Source organism: Ruditapes philippinarum, unplaced genomic scaffold, assembly GCF_026571515.1.
Source record: "Ruditapes philippinarum isolate M1 unplaced genomic scaffold, ASM2657151v2 ctg612_1_1_1_1, whole genome shotgun sequence".
Taxonomy (NCBI): domain Eukaryota; kingdom Metazoa; phylum Mollusca; class Bivalvia; order Venerida; family Veneridae; genus Ruditapes; species Ruditapes philippinarum.
The window spans coordinates 19,907-45,568 of record NW_026856417.1 but is presented as its reverse complement, the minus strand read 5'-3'; the positions used below and the strand labels follow the sequence as shown (position 1 = coordinate 45,568).

The 25,662-nt window shown below is 32.9% G+C and overlaps 4 protein-coding genes across 4 annotated transcripts; all 4 read right to left on the bottom strand.

The window, feature by feature from the left end:
• LOC132746450 (fibrinogen-like protein A) lies at positions 1 to 5,199 on the bottom strand. The gene is made up of 4 exons (XM_060735601.1): positions 4,808 to 5,199; positions 3,999 to 4,071; positions 1,189 to 1,356; positions 1 to 676 (listed from the first exon to the last, which is right to left on the bottom strand). The coding sequence occupies exons 1-4, from the start codon at positions 5,147 to 5,149 to the stop codon at positions 9 to 11; spliced, it is 1,251 nt and encodes a 416-aa protein (XP_060591584.1). The 5' UTR covers positions 5,150 to 5,199; the 3' UTR covers positions 1 to 8.
• Positions 5,200 to 9,317: 4,118 nt separating this feature from the next.
• Positions 9,318 to 10,529, bottom strand: LOC132746472 (ryncolin-4-like). Its single transcript, XM_060735648.1, has 2 exons — positions 10,406 to 10,529; positions 9,318 to 9,982 (listed from the first exon to the last, which is right to left on the bottom strand). The coding sequence occupies exons 1-2, from the start codon at positions 10,527 to 10,529 to the stop codon at positions 9,318 to 9,320; spliced, it is 789 nt and encodes a 262-aa protein (XP_060591631.1).
• Positions 10,530 to 13,246: 2,717 nt separating this feature from the next.
• On the bottom strand, positions 13,247 to 14,255 carry LOC132746449 (uncharacterized). Its single transcript, XM_060735598.1, has 2 exons — positions 13,767 to 14,255; positions 13,247 to 13,343 (listed from the first exon to the last, which is right to left on the bottom strand). The coding sequence occupies exons 1-2, from the start codon at positions 14,106 to 14,108 to the stop codon at positions 13,260 to 13,262; spliced, it is 426 nt and encodes a 141-aa protein (XP_060591581.1). The 5' UTR covers positions 14,109 to 14,255; the 3' UTR covers positions 13,247 to 13,259.
• Positions 14,256 to 21,926: 7,671 nt separating this feature from the next.
• Positions 21,927 to 25,344, bottom strand: LOC132746448 (fibrinogen-like protein A). The gene is made up of 4 exons (XM_060735597.1): positions 24,833 to 25,344; positions 23,848 to 23,920; positions 23,433 to 23,600; positions 21,927 to 22,975 (listed from the first exon to the last, which is right to left on the bottom strand). The coding sequence occupies exons 1-4, from the start codon at positions 25,169 to 25,171 to the stop codon at positions 22,308 to 22,310; spliced, it is 1,248 nt and encodes a 415-aa protein (XP_060591580.1). The 5' UTR covers positions 25,172 to 25,344; the 3' UTR covers positions 21,927 to 22,307.
• Positions 25,345 to 25,662: the final 318 nt, after the last annotated feature.

The following is a 25,662-nucleotide window of genomic DNA, read 5'->3' as shown; positions in this document are numbered from 1 at the left end:
TGTCCATCCTACTTCCGACGAATTTTCATTTCAGTAAATTTCATGAAGACATTTGGTTGTCTCCAATCTTTCCACGTCATTCCACGATTATTCACGACGTCTCCATATGGTCCGTTTAAGTTCGAAGACTGGCAGTTGCAATACCACCAACCCCCTTTAAAACGACCCGCACAATTACGGGGATAGATGTCGTTGTCTTGGTCGATAGTACTGAACATCATTCCGTTATGCCTCCCAACTAAACTGTCTGTAGCAGTTCCACTATGCCCCGCGATATTCAAGACATATTTTGTCGACTCATTTCCGATTGAAAATGAACTGTATTCCGCATATCCCTCTGAGCCATTTTGATCTATGAGATCAACTCGTAGTTTGTACTGACCACTGTGTGTAAGTTTCCATATTTTATCATTCCCTAACCAGAAATTGTCATTCAATTGTCCAAACCCTTCCTTATATGTTTTCCAGTCCTTTTGGAAATCGCTATTTGATTCTCTTCGTTGAAACACTGTCCAGCCGCCAGGTAGCGTGTCCATGTCACAGCGAACGATTAAACCATCGCTTCCTGTTGGATAAATCTCAAACACCCCTGTTTCCGCTGTCTCGTTTATAGTTTTTATGTCTTGACAATCTCTCGGGAGTATACAACCGTCGCAAATGCTATTATCATCAGCATCTGAAGATTGCAAATGAAAATTAATTGTAAACGTGTAAATATGTTATGCTATTTACTATGATATACGAAAAATGATTTAATTGTACTATATGTAGTATTATATATTATGCCTCAGAAATGCATATTTCTTTTAATTCTTTAGAAATATCAAACATGGGTTAAATAATGTTTAAATAATAAGATGTTTTTCAAAATAAAAAGAAGTACTGAACATGCAGTTTTATGGCATAAAGGTAACAAAGTAGTACTTAGATGTCCATGCTAAATACTTATTAACTAAGATTATACCAATTGCAAACAGGGATAAGATGCAAAAGATAGTTCATGCATATAGCAGATGAGTATATTTTTGAAGTGGGATGAGTTTATGCTTGTGTATGAATGACGATGCTGACCCGGAACCGCTTATAAATGTTTTAAAAAATATAAGCTACACTCGGAGATTTTATCGTACTTGTATCGATTTTATTATAATCAATCATTTAAACATATATATACACAAACATAAAAACCTGCTTCACAATCGAGTTTGTGAGACCATGTTCCGTTCGCAAGACAAGTCGCTCCTAGAGCCTGAAAAGTTGGAATGTACATTTGGCTGCATTCGAATGTTACAGAAGCTCCTATGCACCGCATATTTCCATTTACTCTGCCGTTTCGTAGGGTAAAACTCTTACACTCTGTTGAAAGAAAAATTTGAGTCCATTTAGAAAATAATCACTTAAATGATATACATGTATAGGTTTGACCTAAATTGTAAAATTAATAATGTGATAATAGTTATCAAGATGATTAAATTTGTTTATTTTATTATGTTCATTTATTATTTGGGAAAAATGTATGTATATTTTTGTTCAATTTCTATTATAAATCATTTCATATAATTATTTGGACTCTGGCGAAAATATACAAATATACTCTCATCGTAAATTGTTTTCTTTCTTATACATGTGTATACTAATATACATGGGTACATGTTCATGGACATGTGTTGTATCCTCTGCTTGTAGAATCTTAAGATTCTTTTCCTTGAAATATATAAATAGAAGGACAAGCATTTTCATGATTGTCATATCTAAAAACATCAAGCTTCCATAAACTAGAGCAGTTTTTACCATGAGCACTCTCAAAAATCAATGAAACTGTAAGTCATTTCTTTTTCTTTTTTTATTTTGTTCATTTTAGCATTATTTAAACTTTATTTAAGATTATTTCGCCTGAATGTTATATTTGGTCTAGATGATTTTAAAAATGATAATTATATTCATGCCTACTTTCCCTGTTTTGCCTTTAGCAAACAACATTGTCAAATTATGTTTATGAACAAAAACTAAGGTTCTAATTTGAATATAGAAAAATGAAAATGATGGCAAAAAAGGACATTTTCTATGTTTGCAAACTGTTAAGCGCTTGATTCATATTTGACAAAGATCATATTAAGTTAAACGTTTACTTATCCCATCCTTTTTCATCTCTTAAAAGGTTTCTGAAACTGTAACTTTACTAGAAATTCAGATATACAGATAAAAGAAAAATTTTCCATTAAATTTATTAAATAATTTGAATTTATTTTGAATTATACTTACTTAAACAATGCGTTTCCATATTTCCTTCCCAACTAAATCAATAAAATTTTGATATTAACATGCATTATTCATTTGCTTGTGTTCGTTGATTCAAAACATGAAAACTGCTTTCGAGATGTGTTGTTTCCGAGTTTATTCCGACGTTAATATTTTGTTTGAACATATTGTTTGAATTATAAACAATTTATAATAAATGAGATATCAAATGGACATTGACTGCATAAAATATTTAGCGTTTTCTGTATGTTCATTTTCTCGCTTTACATGAACAATAATTGAACAACAATGTTTATGCGAATATGGAAACGCGTTATTGAAATGAATTTATTATTAATAATAAATTACTTTCTGACTTATCTATTGGTAATGACGTGCTACAAAACACGGTGCGTGCATTCTTGCATATCAGACTGGCGTTTCCGTTAGTTCTACCCATGAGATATGGAGGGATGAGTCGCGTGATACACAATGGCTTGCTTAGGAAGACGTAAATATACCGTTATGAATGAATCTGTAATTTTATATGCTGTTGTAAGAGAATAGTTACGGATGTAATAACATGTTACAGTAAAGAATTTAAAATATAATAGAATATGGTAGAATATTCAAAAAGAAATATCTGATATATGTTTGCGGTTCGGATCAAAATATCCATCCCTGGTGAACCCGCCCATAGATGGTAACAAGGCAATCCCTCGGGACGGATATTCCGATCCAAACCGCAACATATGACAAATATTATTAATGTGAATATTATAATGTTATTATATATAATATACATAGTTTGATGAAGAAATAAATTATTCCCTCATTGAAAAGATAAATAATTTATCATAAAATCTAACACATACCACTATTCCCTTTGTGACTGAAGGGTTGCCGCCAAGTTTGAGGCATAATAATTGCAGCCATAGACACACATAACAAACACATACCACTATTCCCTTGTGGCTTAGGGGTTGCCGTCAAGTTTGAGGCATAAGAATTGCAGCCATAGACACACCTAACAAACACATACCACTATTCCCTTGTGGCTGAGGGGTTGCCGTCAAGTTTGAGGCATAATGATTGCAGCCATAGACACACCTAACAAACACATACCACTAGGTGGTAGCTTAATTGAACTATATCAATACTCTTATGAAGTAATGGTAGTTAAATTGCGAGACAACATTTAAAAAAAATTTTTTTTCAGAATCCCAACTAGATATTTGACATTATACAAAACAAATAAGAAACGGTTAAATAACTATACTTTCATTGAAAGATTATCATATTTTACAGTCTACCTATGCGATCAAACGCAAGCATAAATATCAGTATCCAAGCTTGTCTAACTAGTAATCCAAAGATTGCTGAACGCGGGAGCTTAAATCCCGTCGGGGGCAATCCCATGGGAAAGAAACGCAGCACTGGCTAGCTATATGTGTATAGGTTTTCCTACACAATTGCACAAAAAACACTCTAACAATAATCGTAAAAAATATTATAAAAATCCATCCCTTGAGTTGGAAACAAATAACAATCTGTTTATGTATCTGCACATTCCATTTATCTAAATTATACTAGAAAGAAGAAGTCTTTTTCGATACAATAGTTTCATGAAAGTACTATAAAACGTTTGAGCAGTAACGAATGGTAACATTACCTGTATTGTGTTGGTGTTGTTTAATAAAATGTACACATACCGTTGGTTTGGAACCACATCCATCCTAAGTTAAGAAATCAAAATTTACCTTTAATTGTACATGAAGCATCGGGCTCAACATTACAAGTCTCTGCAGTGTCACAGGTACACTTGTCATTTATCTAGAAGTAAGAAATTATCACTCAACAATAAATCTTGATAAACCTTTACCACTATTTAACACACATAATTACATGAATTATCTGAAATGAATGGCGTATGGACGTGCTGAACAAATTGGTGGGCAGACATTTACATTAAAACTTTGACTTAAGCGTTTCGGAATAAAAATCTTGCGAAAAAGTGATCCCTTAGAAGCATTAATCACAACAAAATTACACATTACATGAAAATTGCAGACAATATTTGATTGAGTCTGTATGTATGGGATAATGAAAATGTGATACACCCCATACGCCCCAAGCACTGGCTTATATACCTAGATGTATAATTATACCATTATCCATCATCTTTGTCAGAATATTATTTTATTGTCTTTTTTGTTGTGCCGTCAGTTTTGCTGCTGTTTTTTAAGTAAACGGTCACAACAGACGTAAATGTATGTTTAAGTATTATTTAAGCATACTATTTTAATATTTTATATATTTTTTAAATCAGTTATCATTAATTAGTTTATTCAAACATAAAAACCAAATCAGCTATATGAGATATTTGTTAAAAATGAAAAATATATTGAAATTAACAAATTAATTTATGTAAATAAATCTGTTATCTGTCATTTTGATAATTATGCATTTGATTCAATAGATTCAAGTGTAAAAAGAAAAATCTATCATTTATTTATTTGAAAGCACCACAACATTCCATAAGAGCGAGCGATTTTTTAAAAGGTCATACTTCGATTACATCCATGTCAGTCTTTTTAACGAAAACACATGCATGATTTTTCCTGGCATTTTCAAATAGCTCCTCATCATCGTCCGGGATAAGTTCACATGTGTGAAGTCGGTTGAAATAGTTAACAGCCTTACAATCTGTTCTTGTTGCACATTCATCCACACACTGCGATAGCGATACTTGTATCAACGTCGTCAAAATATCGTCAGATTTTAAACAAAATTTCATACTCGAAATTTTGAACTTAACTTTTAGTCCTTCACTATCGAAAAAGGTTAATGTAATAGTAACAAACGAAACACATAATACAGAAAAAGTTTTGATCGTTTTGTAGAATCCCATTTCAGCGGCACGGTTTCTTACGTAAGTTAATGTACTTGTAGCTTGCTGTACTAAACCAAAATATTGTTTGCTGATGCCAAAAAGCGTGTATTGAACCGACCGAAAAATGAACAATAATTGGCTTAAAAATAACGACACTGTTGAGTACATTCAATAAGCCTGTCTTGAAACTGAATCGTTTCAATAGTTTATATTTTAAATAACATGTGACCTTTCAATATTTAATGTTTCCATTATTAGCCACGTTAGTCAAGTAATAATGTTTATATGAATAAAACATAGAACGAACAAAGATGCATTAGGGACAGTGAATGAAATTTCATTGTTCTGATTAGACCATACCCTAGGTACCATGACATATCATGTTTGAAATTGTAATATGAAAGCATTTGTTATCCTTACAAACTTTTTAAAAAATGATTTATGTTTATATGTATCTGCAGTTTCTAAAATATGTCATTAATAGCTTTTTATGAAAGAAGAAGTATGCAATTTAAAGGCGAGTATACCTTTTAATTTAAAACTTTACCTCATATATACGCAAATCAACGCACTTTCGACCACCTTTGAGGCCTCAGATAGTAAAACATGTAATTTTTAGGTCCGAAACACTTGTTTTCGTTTGAGAAATGTTGTTAAAAAAGTGATCACTTTTTTCGGCGCCGCCCCTCTATCGAAAAGATACGTCAGGGGAACCAGAGAGAATGTGTGTGCCCTCTTCTGTTTAGGGTCTGAAGAGGGCATTCGCCCCTTTCAACACCAAGAATTATATTTTGGACTTGTGAGAGGCTAAAGTAGCCTCACGTCGATCTTAAGATAAGTTGTAACAAACACTGAAGAACTTTGACTCTATCCCAATCCTTTGAGAAGTTGCAGCACTTTAAAATCAGTTTAAAAAGAAAATAAATCTATGCAAAATGATTTTTTGCAAGTTTAAGATAGTCCCTCGTTGCCATGATAACAAGAAATATAGGATTAAGCATGTCGTTATAATGACTATGGTCCAGTTAACATTTGTGCTAAGTTTAATCAGCAATAAAGCATTTTTGTATAGTTTTATAGCAATTTGAAATTGTAACAGGAGGCTTCTCAATGAAAAATGTCATTTTCAACAAACGCTCATGAAGTAATTGGTTAAGTTGCTAAAATTATGAGTTTTTTTTGCAAAGTACTCCTCCGATGCATGATATTTGTGACTTTTTAGGCTTGTGCATAATAGGGTGGCACAGAGTTGACATTTGTGCGTTTTTATTTATCTTGTGCGCACGTGATACTATGTTGTTGCAGCAAGTTATTAATTCGTGAGCACGAGATTATTAGGTGGTGCGAACGAGATACTTTGTCGTGGCCACGAGCTACTAAGTCGTGGGAACGAGATAATTAAGTCGTGCGCACGAGAAACTATGCCATGACCTTGAGTTACTTAGTCGTAAGAACGAAATAATTAATTGTTGCACACGGGATTATGTGTCATGGGCACTAGCTACTGAGTCGTGGGCACGAGTTACTTAGTCGTACGCACAAGATATTCAAGTTTCTTTTCACGGGATACTTTGTCTTGCCCACGAGTAACAAAGTCGTTGGAACGAGATACTAAATTGTACGCACGAGATACTATGTCGTGGCAACAAGTTACTAAGTCGTGGGAACGAGAAAATTAAATGGTTCTCAAGAGAATATATGTCGAGTACCTGAGTTGTTGGAACGAGATGATTAAGATATGCGCACGAGATAATTAAAACTTAGATTACACTCTATATATGATTTTTCCTAGTTAACTTGAAATGTGCCATAGGACAATGCTGCCCCTACTTCATCTGCATGTTATTTTGCCATACATAAAAGTTATTGTTTGGACAATGATTTAATATTCAGTATCATTTTAAACCTGATTTGTGACCCAATGCCTTCAAAATTTTTAGTTGTACTGATCAAGTGCAATGTACTAACTAGGTTATATAAATTATAGCTTATTTCTTCTCAAGTTATTCTTTGTTTCTTTTTTGTTTTTGGGTTTTACGTCACATCGACACAGTATAGGTCATATCGCGACGATTCAGCTTTACTGGTGGAGAAAGACCTCAGGTGCCCTTCCGTGCATTATTTCAGGCACGAACGGGCACCTGAGTAGAACCATCGACGTTCCATAAGCTAGCTGGATAGCTTCCTCACATAAAAGATTCCAAAGTCCCTGTCAGGATTCGAACCCACAGCGGTGAGGTGCAAGTGATTTGAAGTCAACGACATTAACCACTCGGCCACGGACGTCCCTCTCAAGTTATTTATCAGACAATGATTTTACATGAAGTGTCACAGTTACATTGATTTTGACCTATGACCTCAAACATTAATGTAGGCCATCTACTGACCATGGGCAATGTCCCTACCAAATAAAATAAACCAGGGCTAATTCCTTTGTATGAACCATGTTAACAGGCCGTTAGTACTTTCAATCTGATCAAACCTATCAGAGGATGGTCTCAACAAACTAAGTCAAAATTAAAGTCTGATCTATGGGCCTTGGATAGTGATCTCCTAATATGACCCTGAAGACACGCATTAAGCTTAAAGTATCGCGTACGTACCATTTAATTATCTCATACGTACGAATTAAAACTTGTGACCACGACATTGTATCTCGTGCACACCACATAAATATCTCGGTACCACGACTTAGTTACTAGTGACCACGTCATAATATCTCGTGTGCACCACTTGATTATCTCTTGCACACGAGACTTAGTTACTCGTCGTTCAGGCTAAGTATATCGTGGGCACTACTTAATTATCTCGTTCCCCCGATTTAGTAACTTGTGGCCACGACATAGTATATCGAACGCACCAATTAGTAAATCGTGACCGCGACATAGTATCTCGTGTGCATCACTTAATTATCTCGTTCCTACGACTAACATTTTATCTCATGTGTACCACTTTATTAATTTGTGCGCACAAAATAGTAACTCGTAGCCAAGATATAGTTACTCTTGCGCACAACTTAAATATCTCGTGCGCAAGACTAAGTATCCCGTGGCCGCGAGATAGATAAAAACACACAAGCAAACGCAAAAGTGTTACGGACAGACAGACGAACGGACGGACTGACTGACAGACGCAGGCCATACCTATGATCCCCTCCCCGCTTTGCGGAAGGGAATAAAAAATTAATTGCAGAAATGATACAACTCCAGTAAAAGTTAAAAATACCCTCTCCGTTTTGTAGAAGGAGATTAAATATTAATAGCAGAAAGGATACAACGCCAGTGAAAGTTAAAAATACCCTCTCCGCTTTGTAGAAGGACATTAAATATTAATAGTGGAAAGGATACAACGCCAGTATAAGTTAAAAATACCCTCTCTGCTTTGTAGAAGGAGATTAAATATTAATAGCGGAAAGGATACAACGCCAGTATAAGTTAAAAATACCCTCTACGCTTTGTAGAAGGAGATAAAATATTAATAGCAGAAAGGATACAACTCCAGTAAAAATTAAAAATAAAACCCTCTCCGCTTTGTAGAAGATTTAATATTTATAGCAGAAATGATACAACGCCAGTGTAAGTTAAAAATACCCTCTCCGCTTTGTAGAAGGAGATTAAATATAAATAGCAGAAAGGATACAACGCCAGTTAAAGTTAAAAAGAATAAATTTAAGATTGAATGCAATTAAAGGTTTGATGATCTACTTAACAATAAATACTATAATATAGTAAGTATTTAATCCAGAAAAGAAAGGTGACATAGATACATATATAACATTCTACAATAGCATTATGTATAAAATTGAATAAGATCTTTAGTGTATTTTGTATTACTTTAATTTATATCTTTTGAACATGCTATTATGGAAATATAAATGATTATTTAGTGCATCGTCTTTTAATAATGCGCGGTTTGTCTGTCCTTATTGTTTGTTTATCTTGCTTAATAAGTATGTTAGAATACAAACAACATTTGAATGAAGTACTTTATCATTTGCTGCCCGGATGAATTGGTTAAGGTAAGAAAATTAAGAATTTATAACAATGCTTTCTTTGTATCAGGCCTTATCATGCCATGCTGCACCTTTTCCATACACTTATTAAAGTTTTATTTAAAGAAATAGAAGCTTTAATAACTTAATTTTCAAATTTAAACACACAATGCTTGACAGTTAAAAATGTCCATCCTACTTCCGACGTATTTTCATTTCAGTAAATTTCATAAAGACACATTGATGTCTCCATTTTTTCCACGTCATTCCGTGATTACAATCGCCATCCCCATATGGTCCGTTTAAATTCGATGTCTGACAGCCACGATACCACCAACCTCCTTCAAATCTTTTCGCACAATTACCAGTTACTTTGTCGTTGTCTTGGTCAAATGTGCTGAACATCATTCCGTCATGTTTCTCAACTAAACTGTCCGATGCTGTTCCATTATGCCCCGCGATATTCAAGACATATTTTGTCGCCTCATTTCCGATTGAAAATGAACTGTATTCCGCATATCCCTCTAAGCCTTCCTGATCTATGAGATCAACTCGTAGTTTGTACTGACCACTGCTTGTAAGTTTCGATATCTTATCATTCCCTAACCAAAAATTATTAGCCAACTGACCAAACCCTTCCTTATATGCCTCCCAGTTTTGTAGGAAATCGCTATTTGATTCTCTGTGCTGAAACACAGTCCACCCGCCAGGTGGCGTGTCCATGTCACAACGAACCATGAAGCCATCGCTTCCCGTTGGATAAATTTTAAACACCCCAGTTTCTGCTGCCTTGTTTATAGTTTGTATATCCTGACAATCTCCCGGAAGAAATGTACAACAAGTTCTATTATCATCAGCATCTGAAAACAATATGACATTTATCAATTGTGAACGTGTGAATATTGTAATATGCTAAGTTTTAACAACAATGACACACTGTGAAAAATGTGCTTGTTTAACAAAACAACAAAACAAACAAACTGCATTATATCTACGAAATAGAGGATCTTCAATGATATGCAAAAATGTTTAAAGGTAAGGTAATTATACATGAAGGCACATTTTTACTTGTTTGTGAAAACATTTTTCACAAATTATGAAAAAGAAAAGAAACATTGATTGACGTGTTGAAGTGAAGTTTATGCCTCTGTATGAATGTCGCTGCAGACGCTTATCAAATTATCAAGCAGTTTTATCTAAATTCTTTCTGAATTTTTTACGGCCGTCTAACACATTCATATGTATAGGTAGTTATTTCAAACATATAGTACATAAAACTAAACCTTCTTCACAATCTAGTTTGTGAGACCATGTTCCGTTTGCCAGACAAGTCGCTCCTGTTGCCTGAAATGTTGCAATGTACATTTGGTTGCATCCGAATGTTACAGAGGCTCCTATGGACCGCATATTTCTATTTACTCTGCCATTACGTATTCTTAAACTCTTACACTCTGTTGAAAGAAAATTTTAAGTCCATATAAACGAAAAAAAAACAACTCACTAATAATAAATAATATACAAGAATACGTTTATAAATTTGACCTTAATAGTTAATTTGCTAAAGTGACAACAGTTATTACCATTAAACTTTTATATTTATTATGATCTTTTATTATTTAGGAATCTTGCATTATAGTTATTTTTGTCATATTTCTATTTATTTATATATATAAATTATTTCATACAATTAAACTCTGACGAAAATATACAAATATACTATCATCGTAAGTACTTTCTTTCTTATACATGCATTTACTTATATACACAGGTACATGTTTATGGACATGTATTGTATTCCCATGCTAATAAGATCGTATAATAAGTTAATGAGCTAATAAGTTTATTTTCTTAAAACATATATATAAATGAAACTTTCACATTCAGTTTATCATATATAGAACACTCCAATTCGTTCAATCATCAAACGTCCAAAAGCTTAGTAATAGAAAGAGCACCGAAACACGAGGCTATCTGATTTGTACGAGGGGGCGTAGCCCCCGAGTATTAATCAGATTGCCGAGTGGTTTGGTGTTCTTTCTCTTTTGTATCATAGTCAAACATAAAAGCACGTTCCCTGTTGTCACAATATGAAACCCCGGCAAAAATGAACTAATGAACGAACATCTGAATATGACATTTCTGTCGCTTTCCCTTTCTCTGTCGTCACAGTATGTAAACCCCAGCAAAAATTAGCCAATCAATGGGCATGCTCTGGAGTGCGGGTAACTAATACCCGCACTCCAGTTAACGCACTGTGCATGTATATGTATACGATTTAACCCTGACACATTTTCAACAGAAAGGTCTCCAAACTATGATACAATAGAATTTAAACCATAAGCAATTTCAAAATTAATCGTTGCACCATCATATTTCAATTATAACAGATTGTTTTAACCGACGAATTTTACGTATTTTTCGCCGGTTTGACGTGAAAAAATGATTCGCTATAGCCGAAAATTCGTTTTAATAGAGAACGAACTAAGCAATGTGATTGAATTTAATATAAAATAAAGTAGGAATCGGCCGGGGAATTCAGAATTAGTTTGTTATTAACGATAATTCGTTATAAGCGAGTTCGACTGTATATATTGTATGCTATCTTCGATTTAGATATGCATGCCCGATGGCCATGTTTTGCCATTAACTTATAACAGTGTCAAAGTATATATATGAACAATGGTTATAATTTGAAAGATGAATATGATAGCGACAAGAGACATTTGCAAATTTTTAAGCCTTTAATCCAGATTTGACAAAGACCGTATTAAGTTAAACGTTTACAAAACCCACCGGTATCCCTTTTTTATCTCGTAAAAGGTTTCTGAAACATTAACTTAGTGTCAGGTATACATATGAAAGCAATATGTACTATTAAATTCATTTAATAGTTTGAATTTATTTTGAATCAAACTTATTTCCATATTGGCATATACATTGTGGATTGTACTTTAAAAAATGAACAAGAAAGAGTGAATGGTTTCAAAATACGAGATAATAATACGCAGGCTTTTAGTTAGCGTTCCTTTTAAACTAAATCAATAATATTTTGATAAGATCTACATACATTATTCATTTGCATGTGCTCGTTGATTCAAACATGATAACTGCTTTCGAGATTTGTTGTTTACGAGTATATTCCGACTTAAACGTCTTTGTAGAAATATATTGTTTAAATTATTAACAATTTATTATTGGTTGAAATGTTTAAAAGACATTAATTGAATTAATGTCCAGCGTTGTTTTGTATGTTCATGATCTTGTTTTACATGTACAACAATTTTATTGTGATTTTTTTATGATTTATCTATTCCTGATGACCTATATACAATATATAGAATCTAAAGGTAACTCTAAATGTGTTTTTCATACCACTTTTCCCTTTGTGGTTGAGGGGTTGCCGTCGATGTTCGAGGCATAAGAATTGCAACTTAAGTTTATCCCTATGTGATCGTAAGAGGCGACAAAATGGGTTTGAATAATTGGAGTCTATACTTCTACAGCTTCAGCAGCTGAGGTGGTTTTGACCCTTGGTGTTGAAGTTTGTAACACACGAGGTTAGCCAAAATCATCTTTCCTGTTCCGGCGTTATATGACCTTTACTGTGTTGATTCGCCGTAAAAAGAACCAAACAAGCAAACACATACACCTAACATGTAGCTAAATGGATTCATTTAAACAATGGTAGTTAAATTGCGAGACACTGTTTCATAAGATTTTATTTTGAAATTACAAAAAAGAAGTAAGATATGGTCAAATTTCTGTATTTTCCCATATTAATTTTAAGATGAAAAATGTTGTCATTATTTTACCTGTGCGATCTAACACAATCATGAATATAGATTTAGCGTGGCCACCCGGTAAACGTTGAAGACTAGTAAATCAAGGATTGCTAAACGCACAAATTCAAAACCCGTAAGTGGAAGGCTAGTATATTTATGTTTAGTATTATGATGGATGGGTTGGGTATTTGAAAAACGATTTTCCAGACACAATACTTTCATAAAAGCACTGTTAAAGTTTTTGGCAGTAATGAATGACCAAATTTCCTGTCATTGCGTTGGTGGTGTTGTCAAATAAAATATACAAATACCGTTGATTTGGAAACATATCCTCCATAAATCAAGAAATCAAGAATCAATATTTACCTTTAATGGCACATGAAGCATCGGGTTCAACATTACAAGTCTCCGCAGCGTCACAGGCACACTTGTCATTTATCTAGTGAAAGAAATTATATGAAATGAATGACATGCATTGTACTACACAACTTTGTAGGCCAACATTTACAACAAAAAATATTTGACTAAGGCGTTTCGGAATAAAAATATGGCTATAGAGTGATCCCTAGGAAGCATTAATCACATCAAAGTTCGTGAAAATTCGGTTTGATAGAGTCTGTATGTAATAGATAATGAAAAAGTGCATCTTCCCCCACGCCTCACGCCTCTGAGAAATATTAGATATTTGTATGAAAATATAAATATATCAAAATAAACAAAATAATTTGTGTTTTTAAATATGTTATCTGTCATTTTATAAATATGCATTTAATTTAATAGAAGTAGAAAAAGACATCTATTGATTATTAAAATGAAATCAATTCTGAACATTCCACAAGTGCGATTTTCTTTACATCCATACCTCGCTTACATCCATGTCAGTCTTTTTTACGAAAACACATGCACGATTTCTCCTGGCATTTTCAAATAGCTCCTCATCATCGTCCGGGATAAGCTCACATGTGTGAAGTCGGTTGAAATAGTTAATAGCCTTACAATCTGTTCTTGTTGCACATTCATCTACACACTGCGATAGCGAAACCTGTGTCAACGTCGTCAAAATATCGTCAGATTTTAAACAAAATTTCATACTCGAAATTCTGAACTTAACTTTTAGTTCGTCATTTGTGAAAATGCTTAATGTAATAGTTACAAACGAAAAACACAATACAGAAATAGTTTTGATCGTTTTGTAGTAGCCCATTCCTGCAGCACGGCTTCTTATGTAAGTTAATGTTACTATGCTGGTAGTACTAAACCACAGTATTCTTTGCAGTTGCCAAAAAACAAATTCTGAACCGACCGAAAACTGAACAATAATCCACTTACAACGACACTATTAAGAACTTTCAACAAGCCTGTCTAAAACTAGACTCTCATCAATAATTTATATTTTGAATAACATATGACTTTTCAATGTTTTATAACCTCATTTTTTAGCCACGCCATTAACGTAATAAGGTGTATATGAATAAAACATATAACGAACACAGAGGCAGAGCTGAGAATGAAATTGCATTGTCCTGATTAGAACATTCCCTTGGCACCAGAACAAAATATGTTTGAAATTGAAATATGACAATAAATCTTTTCTTTACAAACTTTTTGAAATTTCATGTAATGGTATGATAAAAAGGTATGCAATCTGAAGTCTAGTATACCTTTTATTTCTAAGTTGCTGCAATTGTGAAAAATTAAGAGGTGAGGAAATTTCTTATTTTCGGGACCATACATCGCTTTTCATTGAATGGCACGAAAGTGTCACATTGAAGGTTCCATGATAACCACCATATGCATATAACTGCGGATGTTTCTAAATTCAAAGTTTCATCATTACCATGATTAATGTTGAATTCTGCTTCAGTCGATGCTTGCAGGCATGGATGGTAAATTGCACTTTCCATTACCGAGCCTGCAACTTTTACAATTTTATCGTTTTGTACGCTCTTATGGGATTCTTTAATTCTCTCTATCTTAAGAAGATTTCAAATTCCTCATTTTGAACCGTCATTATGTAAGACTCTAAAGAACTTTAAATTGATCTAAAATACTAAGTAAATACATCTTGTTTACATCTCTTTATAAATTAAAAGTAAAATCCTTTACATAATATAGTATTTATTCATTTATTTATTTATTTATTTATTTGTAATTGTTTTAATCTATATTGTGTTTGTTTATCATGTAACATGTTTACCTTTATGCCGAAATAAATCTATATATCTATCTATCTATCAAATTAAGCTTTTTATTAAATCTTCTTTTGAATGTATTTTTCGTCTACTCTTTTGCCAATGATATTGTATGCAAGTAAAATAATGGTTTTATCTTGTTTTTTTCTTTTCATTCCAATGCAAGTGCATAACGTTTGCATCTGTTCTTTCAGCAAAAAGAGAAAAGCAGAATTCCTAAAGAAAGCACAACACGGCAAAATTGAAAATGTCACAGACTTGGATTGATTGAGCCTGTTTAAGGGTGGTAGTGGTAATTGCATGCTACCGTTCACGCCTCCGAGCACCGGCTTAAGCAGAATTAAACATTTAACATTGAACTGGCAAATTTTGAAACATCAGCAGATGTGTTCATATAGCGGTTGCAAGTCGTTCAACAAAATATTACTCACTGAGAATATATTTCCAATAAAGAACAGCTGATCAAAACAAAATTTCATCTTCTTTAAGTTAATTTCTGCTTCAGGGCGATGCTGAGCTGATGGTACTTGACTTTCCAAACCAACTTTGCCCTCTCGCTATGGGATTCAATTCCCGACTGAAGACTTTCAATTCCCTTTTTATTGTGACTGAAGCTATGCAGCTAACTTGCAAACGTCTGTTTTACATTCCCTTTAAATTCGTTGCCTAAATTTATTAAATTTCTTTTAAGGGCATTTTTTGCTCTTCCTTCATGCAGTAAAATGGAAATTCGTTCATTTCACCAATAAGTGCATAAGTGTTCACTGTAACCCCAAAAACAAAAAACAAAATTTTAGTCTAGGATAAAAGGAAAATTATTTACCTAATTACCTGTTTTATGTTGGTATGTAAGAAATCCTTCAGGTTGTTCAACTTTAATTACTAAATTGTTAATTTAAACAATGCAATGTGTGAACGGGGGTCTTCCTTGGTGTCGCTCTTCTCTCTTTGTTCTTGAAATTTTCCTCGGTGCCTTGCCGCGTTCCCGTAATAATTCATAACGGGCGTAGCCATGTCATTTCTTTAATGTTTAATTAATCTTTGAATTATAGAACATCATTGAAATTAAAACTGATGCACATGGTCCTTTCTAGATATACCTTTGTCTTTATTTGTTATTGTCAGATACTTGCATCTTTGATTAATAGATCATAAATGTACCTAGATAGAGTTAAACTGGGTCTTATAAATATTAAATCATTTAAATTTGTGACACACATATATTCACCTCAACATTGCTTTTCTTTAAATAGGAAATATCAAGTAGAAATTTACCCTACCAAGAGCACCTTTATTAGAAATGTAGCTGACTTAAACAACACACACTGACTAGAGTACAGCAATTATTATATTTTATCGTAAACAAATATTTAGAATTTGATTCCAGATCATTTTAATTTACTGCAGTAAACTAAAGAAAATCATTCAAAGGATATCAACATATCATTATTATCATCAGCAGCAGCAGCATACCAATCAATATGCTTCTTCTTACCCTCACATTCATCATTATCATCTTCAATAGCACCATCCTCATTAAAGCAATCAACATACTATTACTTATTATCAGAATCATCAGCAACATGACTATTTCAATTATTAAGAAAATAATCATCAGTATTAGATGCAAAAGTATGCCAACCATCATCAATATCATAATCATCATCATCACAATCATTGAATCATCATCATCAATAACATTTTTTTCTTCAATTATTAAATGAAGAGTAACAGCATGATCATGATTATGAGGAATACCAGCAAAATCAACAGTGTGATCATCGTTATCATCATCATCATTATCAACATCATCATCATCACCACCATCAAAATAAGTGTAGTTTCTCATCAATTCTTTAATCATCAGCCTAATAGTTTACAATAATAAGGACCACTATCATCATGTTTGAGAAACAGCAGCAGGATGACATCACAATCATTGCAATTGTCATTTAGGGAGAGAAAAGGTGCAACCTGACTTGTACTCAAACCAGGGATCCTCATTTTCCCTTTATTTTGTAAGATCTTCTTCAAAGCATTATCAGGCCCGAAGCAATAACCAAAGCAAAATGGCCGGGATATTTTCGCATGACATGTTGTTTTCTAGGGTTATGTATGTAAAGGGTATATTAAATAAAATACGAAACACTTTTAGTCTGATTCTGTTTATGATTTGGTTTTCCATTAGTTTTGAGGGTCTTCTTTACAGCAATATAAGGCTCAAAGTCCTTACCAAAGCAGGGGATTTCTGAGTGGCATGGTCGTGTGTTGTTTTTACCGGTGTCGCGTAATATTCAGACGGGTGTAACTAAGTACAGGGTTTATAGATGGTTTTTTTTAATAACTCGTCTGTGAGTTTCTTCACAAAAAAGCTTTGAACATTGGTGTTAATCTTCAGCATCGAACAATTATATACATGTAGTTATTATTTATAATAAGTGTTTGGATTTGAATATTCTGACATTCTTTATTTTCTTCAGAATATATCAGTAAACATGAGGTAGTCGTGTGCTTTGGGCTATCATAGTGAACGGCGCTGACTCTTATTGATTTTTACTTTTATATTTTAAACTTCCGGATTGAATAACTACTCATAACTAAGATGACTGTAAAATAAATGTCCTTAAATTAATAAAATAATCGATAGTTCTATGGAAGTGTCTATCTCAAATAGATTGAAGTGTAAAAATACATTGTTTTCTGTTGGTGTGGTTGTTTTAAAACGATTGAAAAAAATGACATAGGTTAACATTGAATTTTTAATTGAAAAAACAAAACAACAACATAATGGAATTTCTGTTTGATGATAATTTATGTTAGCAAAGTTTGATTAGATATAACGAGAACATATTAAAAGTATTAAATATAACATTATTGCACCCAATTATGGTTCGTAAGTCTAATAAACACGCATGGATTTCTCCAATCTTTCCAAGTCATTTCGTAATTTCAACCGATAATCTCCATATGACCCATTTATATTCGGTGACTGACAGTCGCAATACCACCAGCCTCATTTATAATATTCTGCACAATCATACTTAATAGAAGTATCATGGTGATGATTAATGAAATTCATTCCGTTGTGTCTCTCAATCAAACTATCCGTGTTCCGCTATGCCCAGCGATATTATAAATACATTTCGTCGTATCAGCTCCTATTTAAAATAAATCGTTTTTGGCATACCCTGTTGATCTTTGAGATAATCTCGTAGCTTTTACTGCTCACTGTGTGTAACTTTCCATATCTTATCGTTCCCTAACCAAAACGTGTCATTCAATTGACCAAACCTTTCCTTATACTTCCCAGGTCTTTAGAAAATCACTATGTAATTATATGTTTTGAAACACCGTCCAACCGCCAGCTGTCGTGTCCATGTCACAACGAGCCATGAAGCCATTGCTTCCTGTTGGTTAAATCTCAAACACTCCTGTTTCTGCTGTCATGTTAACTGCTTGAACATCTTGACAATCTCTCGCAAGTAAACAACCCTTGCAAATGTTATGCCCATTAGTATCTTAAATACAGAAAATTTGAAAGATTCAAGTAAAAGTGACTTTGACTTGTGTAAAGTATGTTTTAAAACGTAAACTGCTAATATAGATTTTATGCAATCGCAAAAGACAAATTGATGAAAGGACGGAAACAGTTCAACAAAAAGCAATTGACATACTTTTTGCCCTTAATCCCTGTTATACATTAGGTACAATGTAATAAGAAGAAAAACATCAAATATTAGAATGTTGATAATTATTATTTAGTAAATTATTCATATATAAGAATGTAAGTGACATAATCCTAAAAAAACAAGTACTATGTGGCCATTGTTCGAAGAAAAATCGGTTTTTAATCATTTAGGCCAAAAACTGAAGCATGTTTGAATTTTTGTTAAATTTTCTTCTAAGAGATATGTTGCAACATATATAAAAGATACTAGTGCAATGATACGTAAACATTTTCTTACAATCTGGAGCGTATGACCATTCGGCATTTGCAAGATTAGTCGCGATTGATTCTTGAAATGTTGCAATAAACATTTGGTTGCCCTCGTATGTCATTGAAGTTCCTATGGACTGCACATTTCCTTTTACTTGACCATTTTGAATCCTAAAACTTTCACACTCTTTCCAGCAAGAACAAACGAGCGGTTAATCACATTTAATTATGTATCCAATGTGTTATTGTAAAGCTTTATGTTCTCGTGAATTGACATGGGACAAGACTATTTACGAAAATATACAAAAAATGTAGAGTAATGTAACTTTTTCAATATACGTACAATAATATTATAGAAAGGGTAATTAGTTTGTGTACTTCTTTCCCGTCTGCAAAAAAAACAGTTATTTTAAAAACCCCAAAACATCACAACAGAAGAACAAGATATGAAAATAGTATTTACCTTTTTATCGCACATGAGACATCAGTTTCGATATCACATGACTCCCTAGGGTTACAAGAACATTTGTCATTAACCTTTTGGTAATATAACATCACTTAGAAATAGATCTTGATCAAATTGGTTATTACAAACGATTCGTATAATTCATACTAGAAAAAAAAACAGGCGTTTAAATCAAATCATAAAATTTCAATTCATCAAGTGTACCATATTAAACATATTTTGTACGTTTAAAACGATATTTCAGCTTTAAATTACCTTCATGAACTCATCATATTTTTGAGATATTTATGCTCATTAAAGTACATTACTTAGGTCCATGTCAGCTTCATGAACGAAGATACATGATGGAGTCTTTCAAACAGCGCACCATCATTGTCCGGAATAAGTTCACAGGCGTGATAAAGATTGAAATAGTTAATAGCCTGACAGTGTGTTCCTGTTGCACGTTCATCCACATAATGCTATTGCGATACTTGTGTCAGCGTCGTAAAAAACGGTCCTGCTGTAAACAGTAGTTTTTAAAGCTCGAAATATTGTACTTTACATTGACTCCTTTGGTCATTGATACGCAACATAAATTGGTGCTAAGAAAGCATGTAATATGACTATAAGTTTGTGCGACCCAATCTCTGTAATAAGAGATCGTATTCCATTTATTCAAGGTTAACCGACACTGCCATCTAAAGAAAAAATGCATTTTATAATTATCTTATGCGAATACAATACCGATTTCTTAATCACTAAGGCGAAGCGAGAATATTTAGTTCTAATTAATTTATTAGCAACAAGTTTAAATTAGCAAAGCTTCAAGTATCCATCTCAAAAGTAATAGATAGTTTACCAAGTCTGGAGTATATATGACGCTCTGTTGTGCTCTCTATATTTATGGAATATTTAAAGAACAGTAAAATGATTTAAATATTTGAGTAATAATTCATATGTTTTGTGCTTTTGAACACTGATTTTGAAGTATTTATCATTATATTTCTACTGCGTAATAAACGCAGTGAGGGTTATTTTTGCATATTTTGACATCATTTTGGTAATTCACACGGATTGTAAATGCCGTTTACAATATATCAATTACCTTTTTATTGTTTATTTCAAAATGTTTACTTTTCAATACATTTTCAAAATTTTACAAAATTAGCATAAACTGGAGGCATGCTGCTTTAGAAAACAGATGTTGTTAAAATGATTTGTGTAAAAGTACAAAGGCATAAGAAATTCAAGAATGTTTTAGATGCCCTTTATATCAGCATATCACAATAAAAACTAAGCTCTTTGATCATTATCATTTTTTTAGAAAGGAAATAAAAAATTTAGAGTTCTATTATTTATCAGGATGGAAATAATGATTTTTGAGTGCTATATTAATCAGAATGGAAATTATAAATTTGGAGCGCTACTATTTAACAGAACTTATACAATGATTTTAAAGCGCTATCATTTATCAGAATGAAAATAATGATTTTAGAGTGCTATTATTTAACAAAATCGACATAATGATTTTAAGAGCGACATCATTTATGAGAATTGAAATGATGCTTTAAAAGCGCTGTAATTTATCGGAAAAATAAGAGTTCAGGGCGTTATCAGAAAAAAAAACATACAGCGCTATGATTTTTTCCAAACGTAAATTAAGGAAATAGATATAAATTCTTAGTGCATTGTTGTAGAATAATGCACGGTTTGAGTTCAAATGCGTAGTAATATAATCAGGAAGGCCGATAGGCCTGAGTGATTAATTACAAAGCATTTGAACGAAAAACGTGTATTATTATACAATAATGCACGAAGAATTAATATCTATTTTCATTCCAACACGTCAAGAAAAGATATAAATTATAATTATTATTATAAAGTTGTACATTATGTTTGGTGATTAAACTTGTTTTCGCCTCAGAATTTCCAATAGAAACGTTCTTTAAAGGCTGTTCCAGTGGGTTGAAAAAACTGTCGTTAAATCTACCGTATTTAGAAACATTTTGAGAATAACGAATTTTGAAAACGTTAGTAAAACTTTGTTTATTTTATTTCACTCTATAATTTTTCAAGCGAAATACAAATTATTAAAAGTGAAATAAATGTAAAACTTAACTCGTTTGCGATATTGAAATAGCGTACTTGATTTGATTGTTTTGCACGTGCTGTTTGGCGCTACATTGTGACGTCACGTAAACAACAGTTTAAACGTCTGTGCAGCGTTAACGACTGAATTAAAGATATTGATGTTCGGATTCATTTTCATAGTAAGACCATTTTCTTTCATTCTAAATAGTTTTCGCAACAAATTTTTCTTTGTTTATCAGATTTTTCAAACAAAATGGCGCCCTCAATGTGAAAATGCACAGGGAGATGATAAGAACGGCGAGTGCATTGTTGTAGAATAATGCACGATTCGGGCCTTCTTTGTTTATATAGAAAAAATTCCGATAGTGTTAGAAAATGCTTTAGAGCGCTATTATTTAACAGAATCGAAATAATGATCTAAGAGCGATATCATTTATTACAATTTAAATAATGAAGTTAAAGCGCTATCATTTATCAAAACGGAAATTATGATTTAAGTGCGGTAGTTATAAAAAATAAAATAATGATTTTAAAGGATTTCACTTTTCAGAATAATATAAAGAACAATTGTTATATACATAAGATGATGTTATAATGTTTATGTGCATCTTACGGTGAAATATTTGACACTAACGCAAAATATTAATTTCTTTCATTGAAATTAAAGCGATTTTGCTGCAATAAAAAGTTATCAAATAAACAGCATGCTTTATCTCTGTTCTCAAAACATTGTAGTTACTTTCGACGAATTTTCATTTCAGTAAATTTCATAAACACGCAATTACCTCTCCATTGTTTCCACGTCATTCCGCGATTACAACGGACGTTCCCATATGGTCCGTTTAAGTTTGAAACCTGACAGTCAGAGTACCACCACCCTCCCTTAAAAAGATATACACAAGATCTAAAATATGTATCGTTGTCTCGGTCAATAGTGCTGAACATCATTCCGTTATGACCCACGATCAAGCTGTCATCGGCTGTTCCACTTTGGCCAGCGATATTCAAGACATATTTCGTCGACTCATTTCCGATTGAAAAAGAACTGTATTCCGCATATCCCTCCGAGCCATTTTGGTCTATGAGATCAACTCGTAGTTTGTACAGCCCTCTGCTTGTAAGTTTCCATATCTTATCGTTCCCTAACCAGAAATTATTAGCCAACTGCCCAAACCCTTCCTTATATGCTTCCCAGTCTTTTTCAAAATCACTATTTGATTCTCTGCGTTGAAACACCGTCCAGCCGCCAGGTTGCGTGTCCATATCACAGCGAACCATAAACCCATTGCTTCCAATTGGATAAATCTTAAACAACCCTGTTTCTGCTGTTTTGTTAACTGCTTTAACATCTTGACAATCTCTCGGACGTATACAACCCTTGCAAATGTTATTACCTTCAGTATCTAAAATATAGTGGTTTATTGACCAATATACACTAGGAATGTGTGCAATATCAATGTGTAATATACTTGTATATGATGTGCAATAAATTGAGACAAAAAAGAGTTCGAAAATTTCTCTTCTGGTTTTCTTTGACTAAAATAGTGAAACAACATGTACTATTATGGTGGCGACCGTAATATCGAACAAACCATTGGCGTATTCAATAACATATACAATGTCATGCTTATTAATATTGATGCATTTCTTTTATTATTCTAATAGGTTTAAAGAAAAAGAAAGACATACACTGAAAGGAACGGTACAAAAACCTTACTCAAGAAAAGTTGTTTTACTTTTGATCTCAATTTCATTTCAGCCAAACTTTTACCAGGAGATTTTTTGTTTGCTAACTTATTTTTCTTTTCCATTCCACTCAGTAAAACATAAAATGTTCCTATATATAGCAAAAAGGAAAACCTTTTGTACAATCGGGAGTGTATGACCATGTCCCATTTGCAAGGCAGGTCGCTCCTGATTCTTGAAATGTTGCAATGTACATTTGGTTGCATTCGTATGTTATTGAAGATCCTATTGACCGCATATTTCCATTTACTCGACCATTTTGTATCGTTAAAGTTTCGCATTCTATGAAAAAGGAAAGCTTTGTTAATGAAGCCTATTCATATGAACACATTATTTTAAAAAATATATTAACGTGTGATCTGAATGATTATATTGTTATTTAATTATTTAATACAGATAATTGCGGGAAAGCTTTTTTCCAAATACCTGTTCATTTACAGTGTAAAGAATTTGATCATTATCTGTTGAGAGCAATTCTAAATTGAATAGTTCATATTGTATTTATTATCACTGGAGACATAATATTTACCTTTAATCGTGCAAGACACATCTAATTCAAGGTCACATGACTCCCTCGCGCCACAAGGACAGCTTTCATTAATCTAATTGTAAGGAAATTCATCAATCAGTATTGGTTATCGAGCAAGTGTTTGACTGTTTCAGACTTAAGTTAAAGATATAAACCCGCGGCATTACATGTAATAGTCAAAGCAGCAGTAGTTGTAGCAAAAGAAGTAGCAAAAGAAGTAGTATTAGTAGCAGCAGCAGTAGTAGAAGCAGACGCATTAGCAGCAGTAACAGTATAAGCATTAGCAGCAGTAGTAGCAACAACAGCAACAACAGTAGTAAAAGCAGTAGTAGTAGAAGAAGCAGAAGTAGTAGCAGACATAGTAGCAAAAGCAATCGTAATAGCAGCAAAAGTAGCAGCAACAACAACAGAGGCATCAGTAGCATTAGTAGTATGAGCAGAAGTAGCAACAACAACAACAGAAACAGCAGTAGCTGTAGTAGTAGCAGCCTTTATAGCAGTAGTAAAAGCAGTAGTTGTAGTAGCATTAGTAATAAAAGTAGCAGTAGCAGCACAAGCAGTAGCAGCACTAACAGTAGTAGTAGAAGTAGTAGTAGTAGATGTAGCAGCCGCGGCAGTATTAGTAATAGTGGTAGCAGTATTCATTCCAACAGTAATTGCATGATGTTGTTGATGTTGTTGTTGGTCATCGTGTTGTTGTTTTTTTCTGTTTCTACTTTAGTTTTATTCAGATAAAAAACTGTATTGTCTTAATGTCATATTTACCTTTTGCAAATCACTATTAAATGAACAAACATTCGATTTAAAACACACTTTAAACATTCACATTTGCATTTATACCGATGCATCTTTAATATAATAATGAAAATCCTAGACGTCATTATAATTTTGTTACTTCAATGATCTTTTTTATAATCTTGGGTTGATTTTCTCAAAAGAAATATGTATTTAAATTCTACAATCGTTTTTATCTAAAAAACATTACCTCGGTTGTGATCATATCATCCTTTTTTACCAAAACGCATCCACGATTGACCTTTGTAGTTTCAAACAACACACCATTGTTTTCCGGAATAAGTTCACAGATGTGGTAACTCTTGAAATAGTTAACCGCCTGACAGTCTGTTCGTGTGGCACATTCATCAACACACTGCGATAGCGTTACTTGTGTCAGCGTCGACAAAATATGGTCGGATTTTAAACAAAATTTCCAACTTGAAATGTTATACTTAAATTTTGATCCGTTGCTTCTTGTAATATAACATGCAATAGTAACTATCAAAACATATAAAGCAGCAAAATATTTGTATTTGTATAATCCCATTGCTGTAATAAGAATTATTTCATTATCTCCATTTAGTTCAAGTGACGCTCCTATGCAAATGGATATGTTGTTTTCATAGTTTTTCAAAGATCAATCGACCGCTGCACCCTTGCAAATCATACAAATACAATAAAACTAATTAGTTTTAATTAATTCATCACCAACAGATATTGTAAGAACAATTCTCGGTTCATGGATCTCACAATAATCAGAGAAGCGTATATATAATGATATTTGAATAAATCATGATTTTTAGATTTGCTCGATATTAAAGTAGGCGTTAATGTTTCTGTATAATTAAAGCTGTCTTTAGCTCATTTTTGTTGAAAAAAACAAAACAAAACAATTATGTGATGTTACAAACTAATTATCTCAGTAATATTACCAAGGAAAAGTGCATCATATCACTTTTAAGTCTTCTCCAAGACAGCGCCTCGAGAATTATTTATAGCGCGCAGAGACGTTCGTTTCTTAAAGATAGAAGATCGGCT

What these genes read in the sequence shown, in the direction of transcription:
- LOC132746450 (XM_060735601.1), bottom strand. Translation starts at nt 5,149, where the DNA reads ATGGGATTCTACAAAACGATCAAAACTTTTTCTGTATTATGTGTTTCG. An exon ending in TGCTTCATGTACAATTAAAG is followed by an intron (nt 1,357 to 3,998) that starts GTAAATTTTGAT and finishes TTCTTTCAACAG; the next exon opens with AGTGTAAGAGTTTTACCCTA. An exon ending in CAAACTCGATTGTGAAGCAG is followed by an intron (nt 677 to 1,188) that starts GTTTTTATGTTT and finishes TGCAATCTTCAG; the next exon opens with ATGCTGATGATAATAGCATT.
- LOC132746472 (XM_060735648.1), bottom strand. Translation starts at nt 10,529, where the DNA reads ATGCGGTCCATAGGAGCCTCTGTAACATTCGGATGCAACCAAATGTAC. An exon ending in CAAACTAGATTGTGAAGAAG is followed by an intron (nt 9,983 to 10,405) that starts GTTTAGTTTTAT and finishes TATTGTTTTCAG; the next exon opens with ATGCTGATGATAATAGAACT.
- LOC132746449 (XM_060735598.1), bottom strand. Translation starts at nt 14,108, where the DNA reads ATGGGCTACTACAAAACGATCAAAACTATTTCTGTATTGTGTTTTTCG. An exon ending in CTGACATGGATGTAAGCGAG is followed by an intron (nt 13,344 to 13,766) that starts GTATGGATGTAA and finishes TTCTTTCACTAG; the next exon opens with ATAAATGACAAGTGTGCCTG.
- LOC132746448 (XM_060735597.1), bottom strand. Translation starts at nt 25,171, where the DNA reads ATGGGATTATACAAATACAAATATTTTGCTGCTTTATATGTTTTGATA. An exon ending in ATGATATGATCACAACCGAG is followed by an intron (nt 23,921 to 24,832) that starts GTAATGTTTTTT and finishes CCTTACAATTAG; the next exon opens with ATTAATGAAAGCTGTCCTTG. An exon ending in CACTCCCGATTGTACAAAAG is followed by an intron (nt 22,976 to 23,432) that starts GTTTTCCTTTTT and finishes ACTATATTTTAG; the next exon opens with ATACTGAAGGTAATAACATT.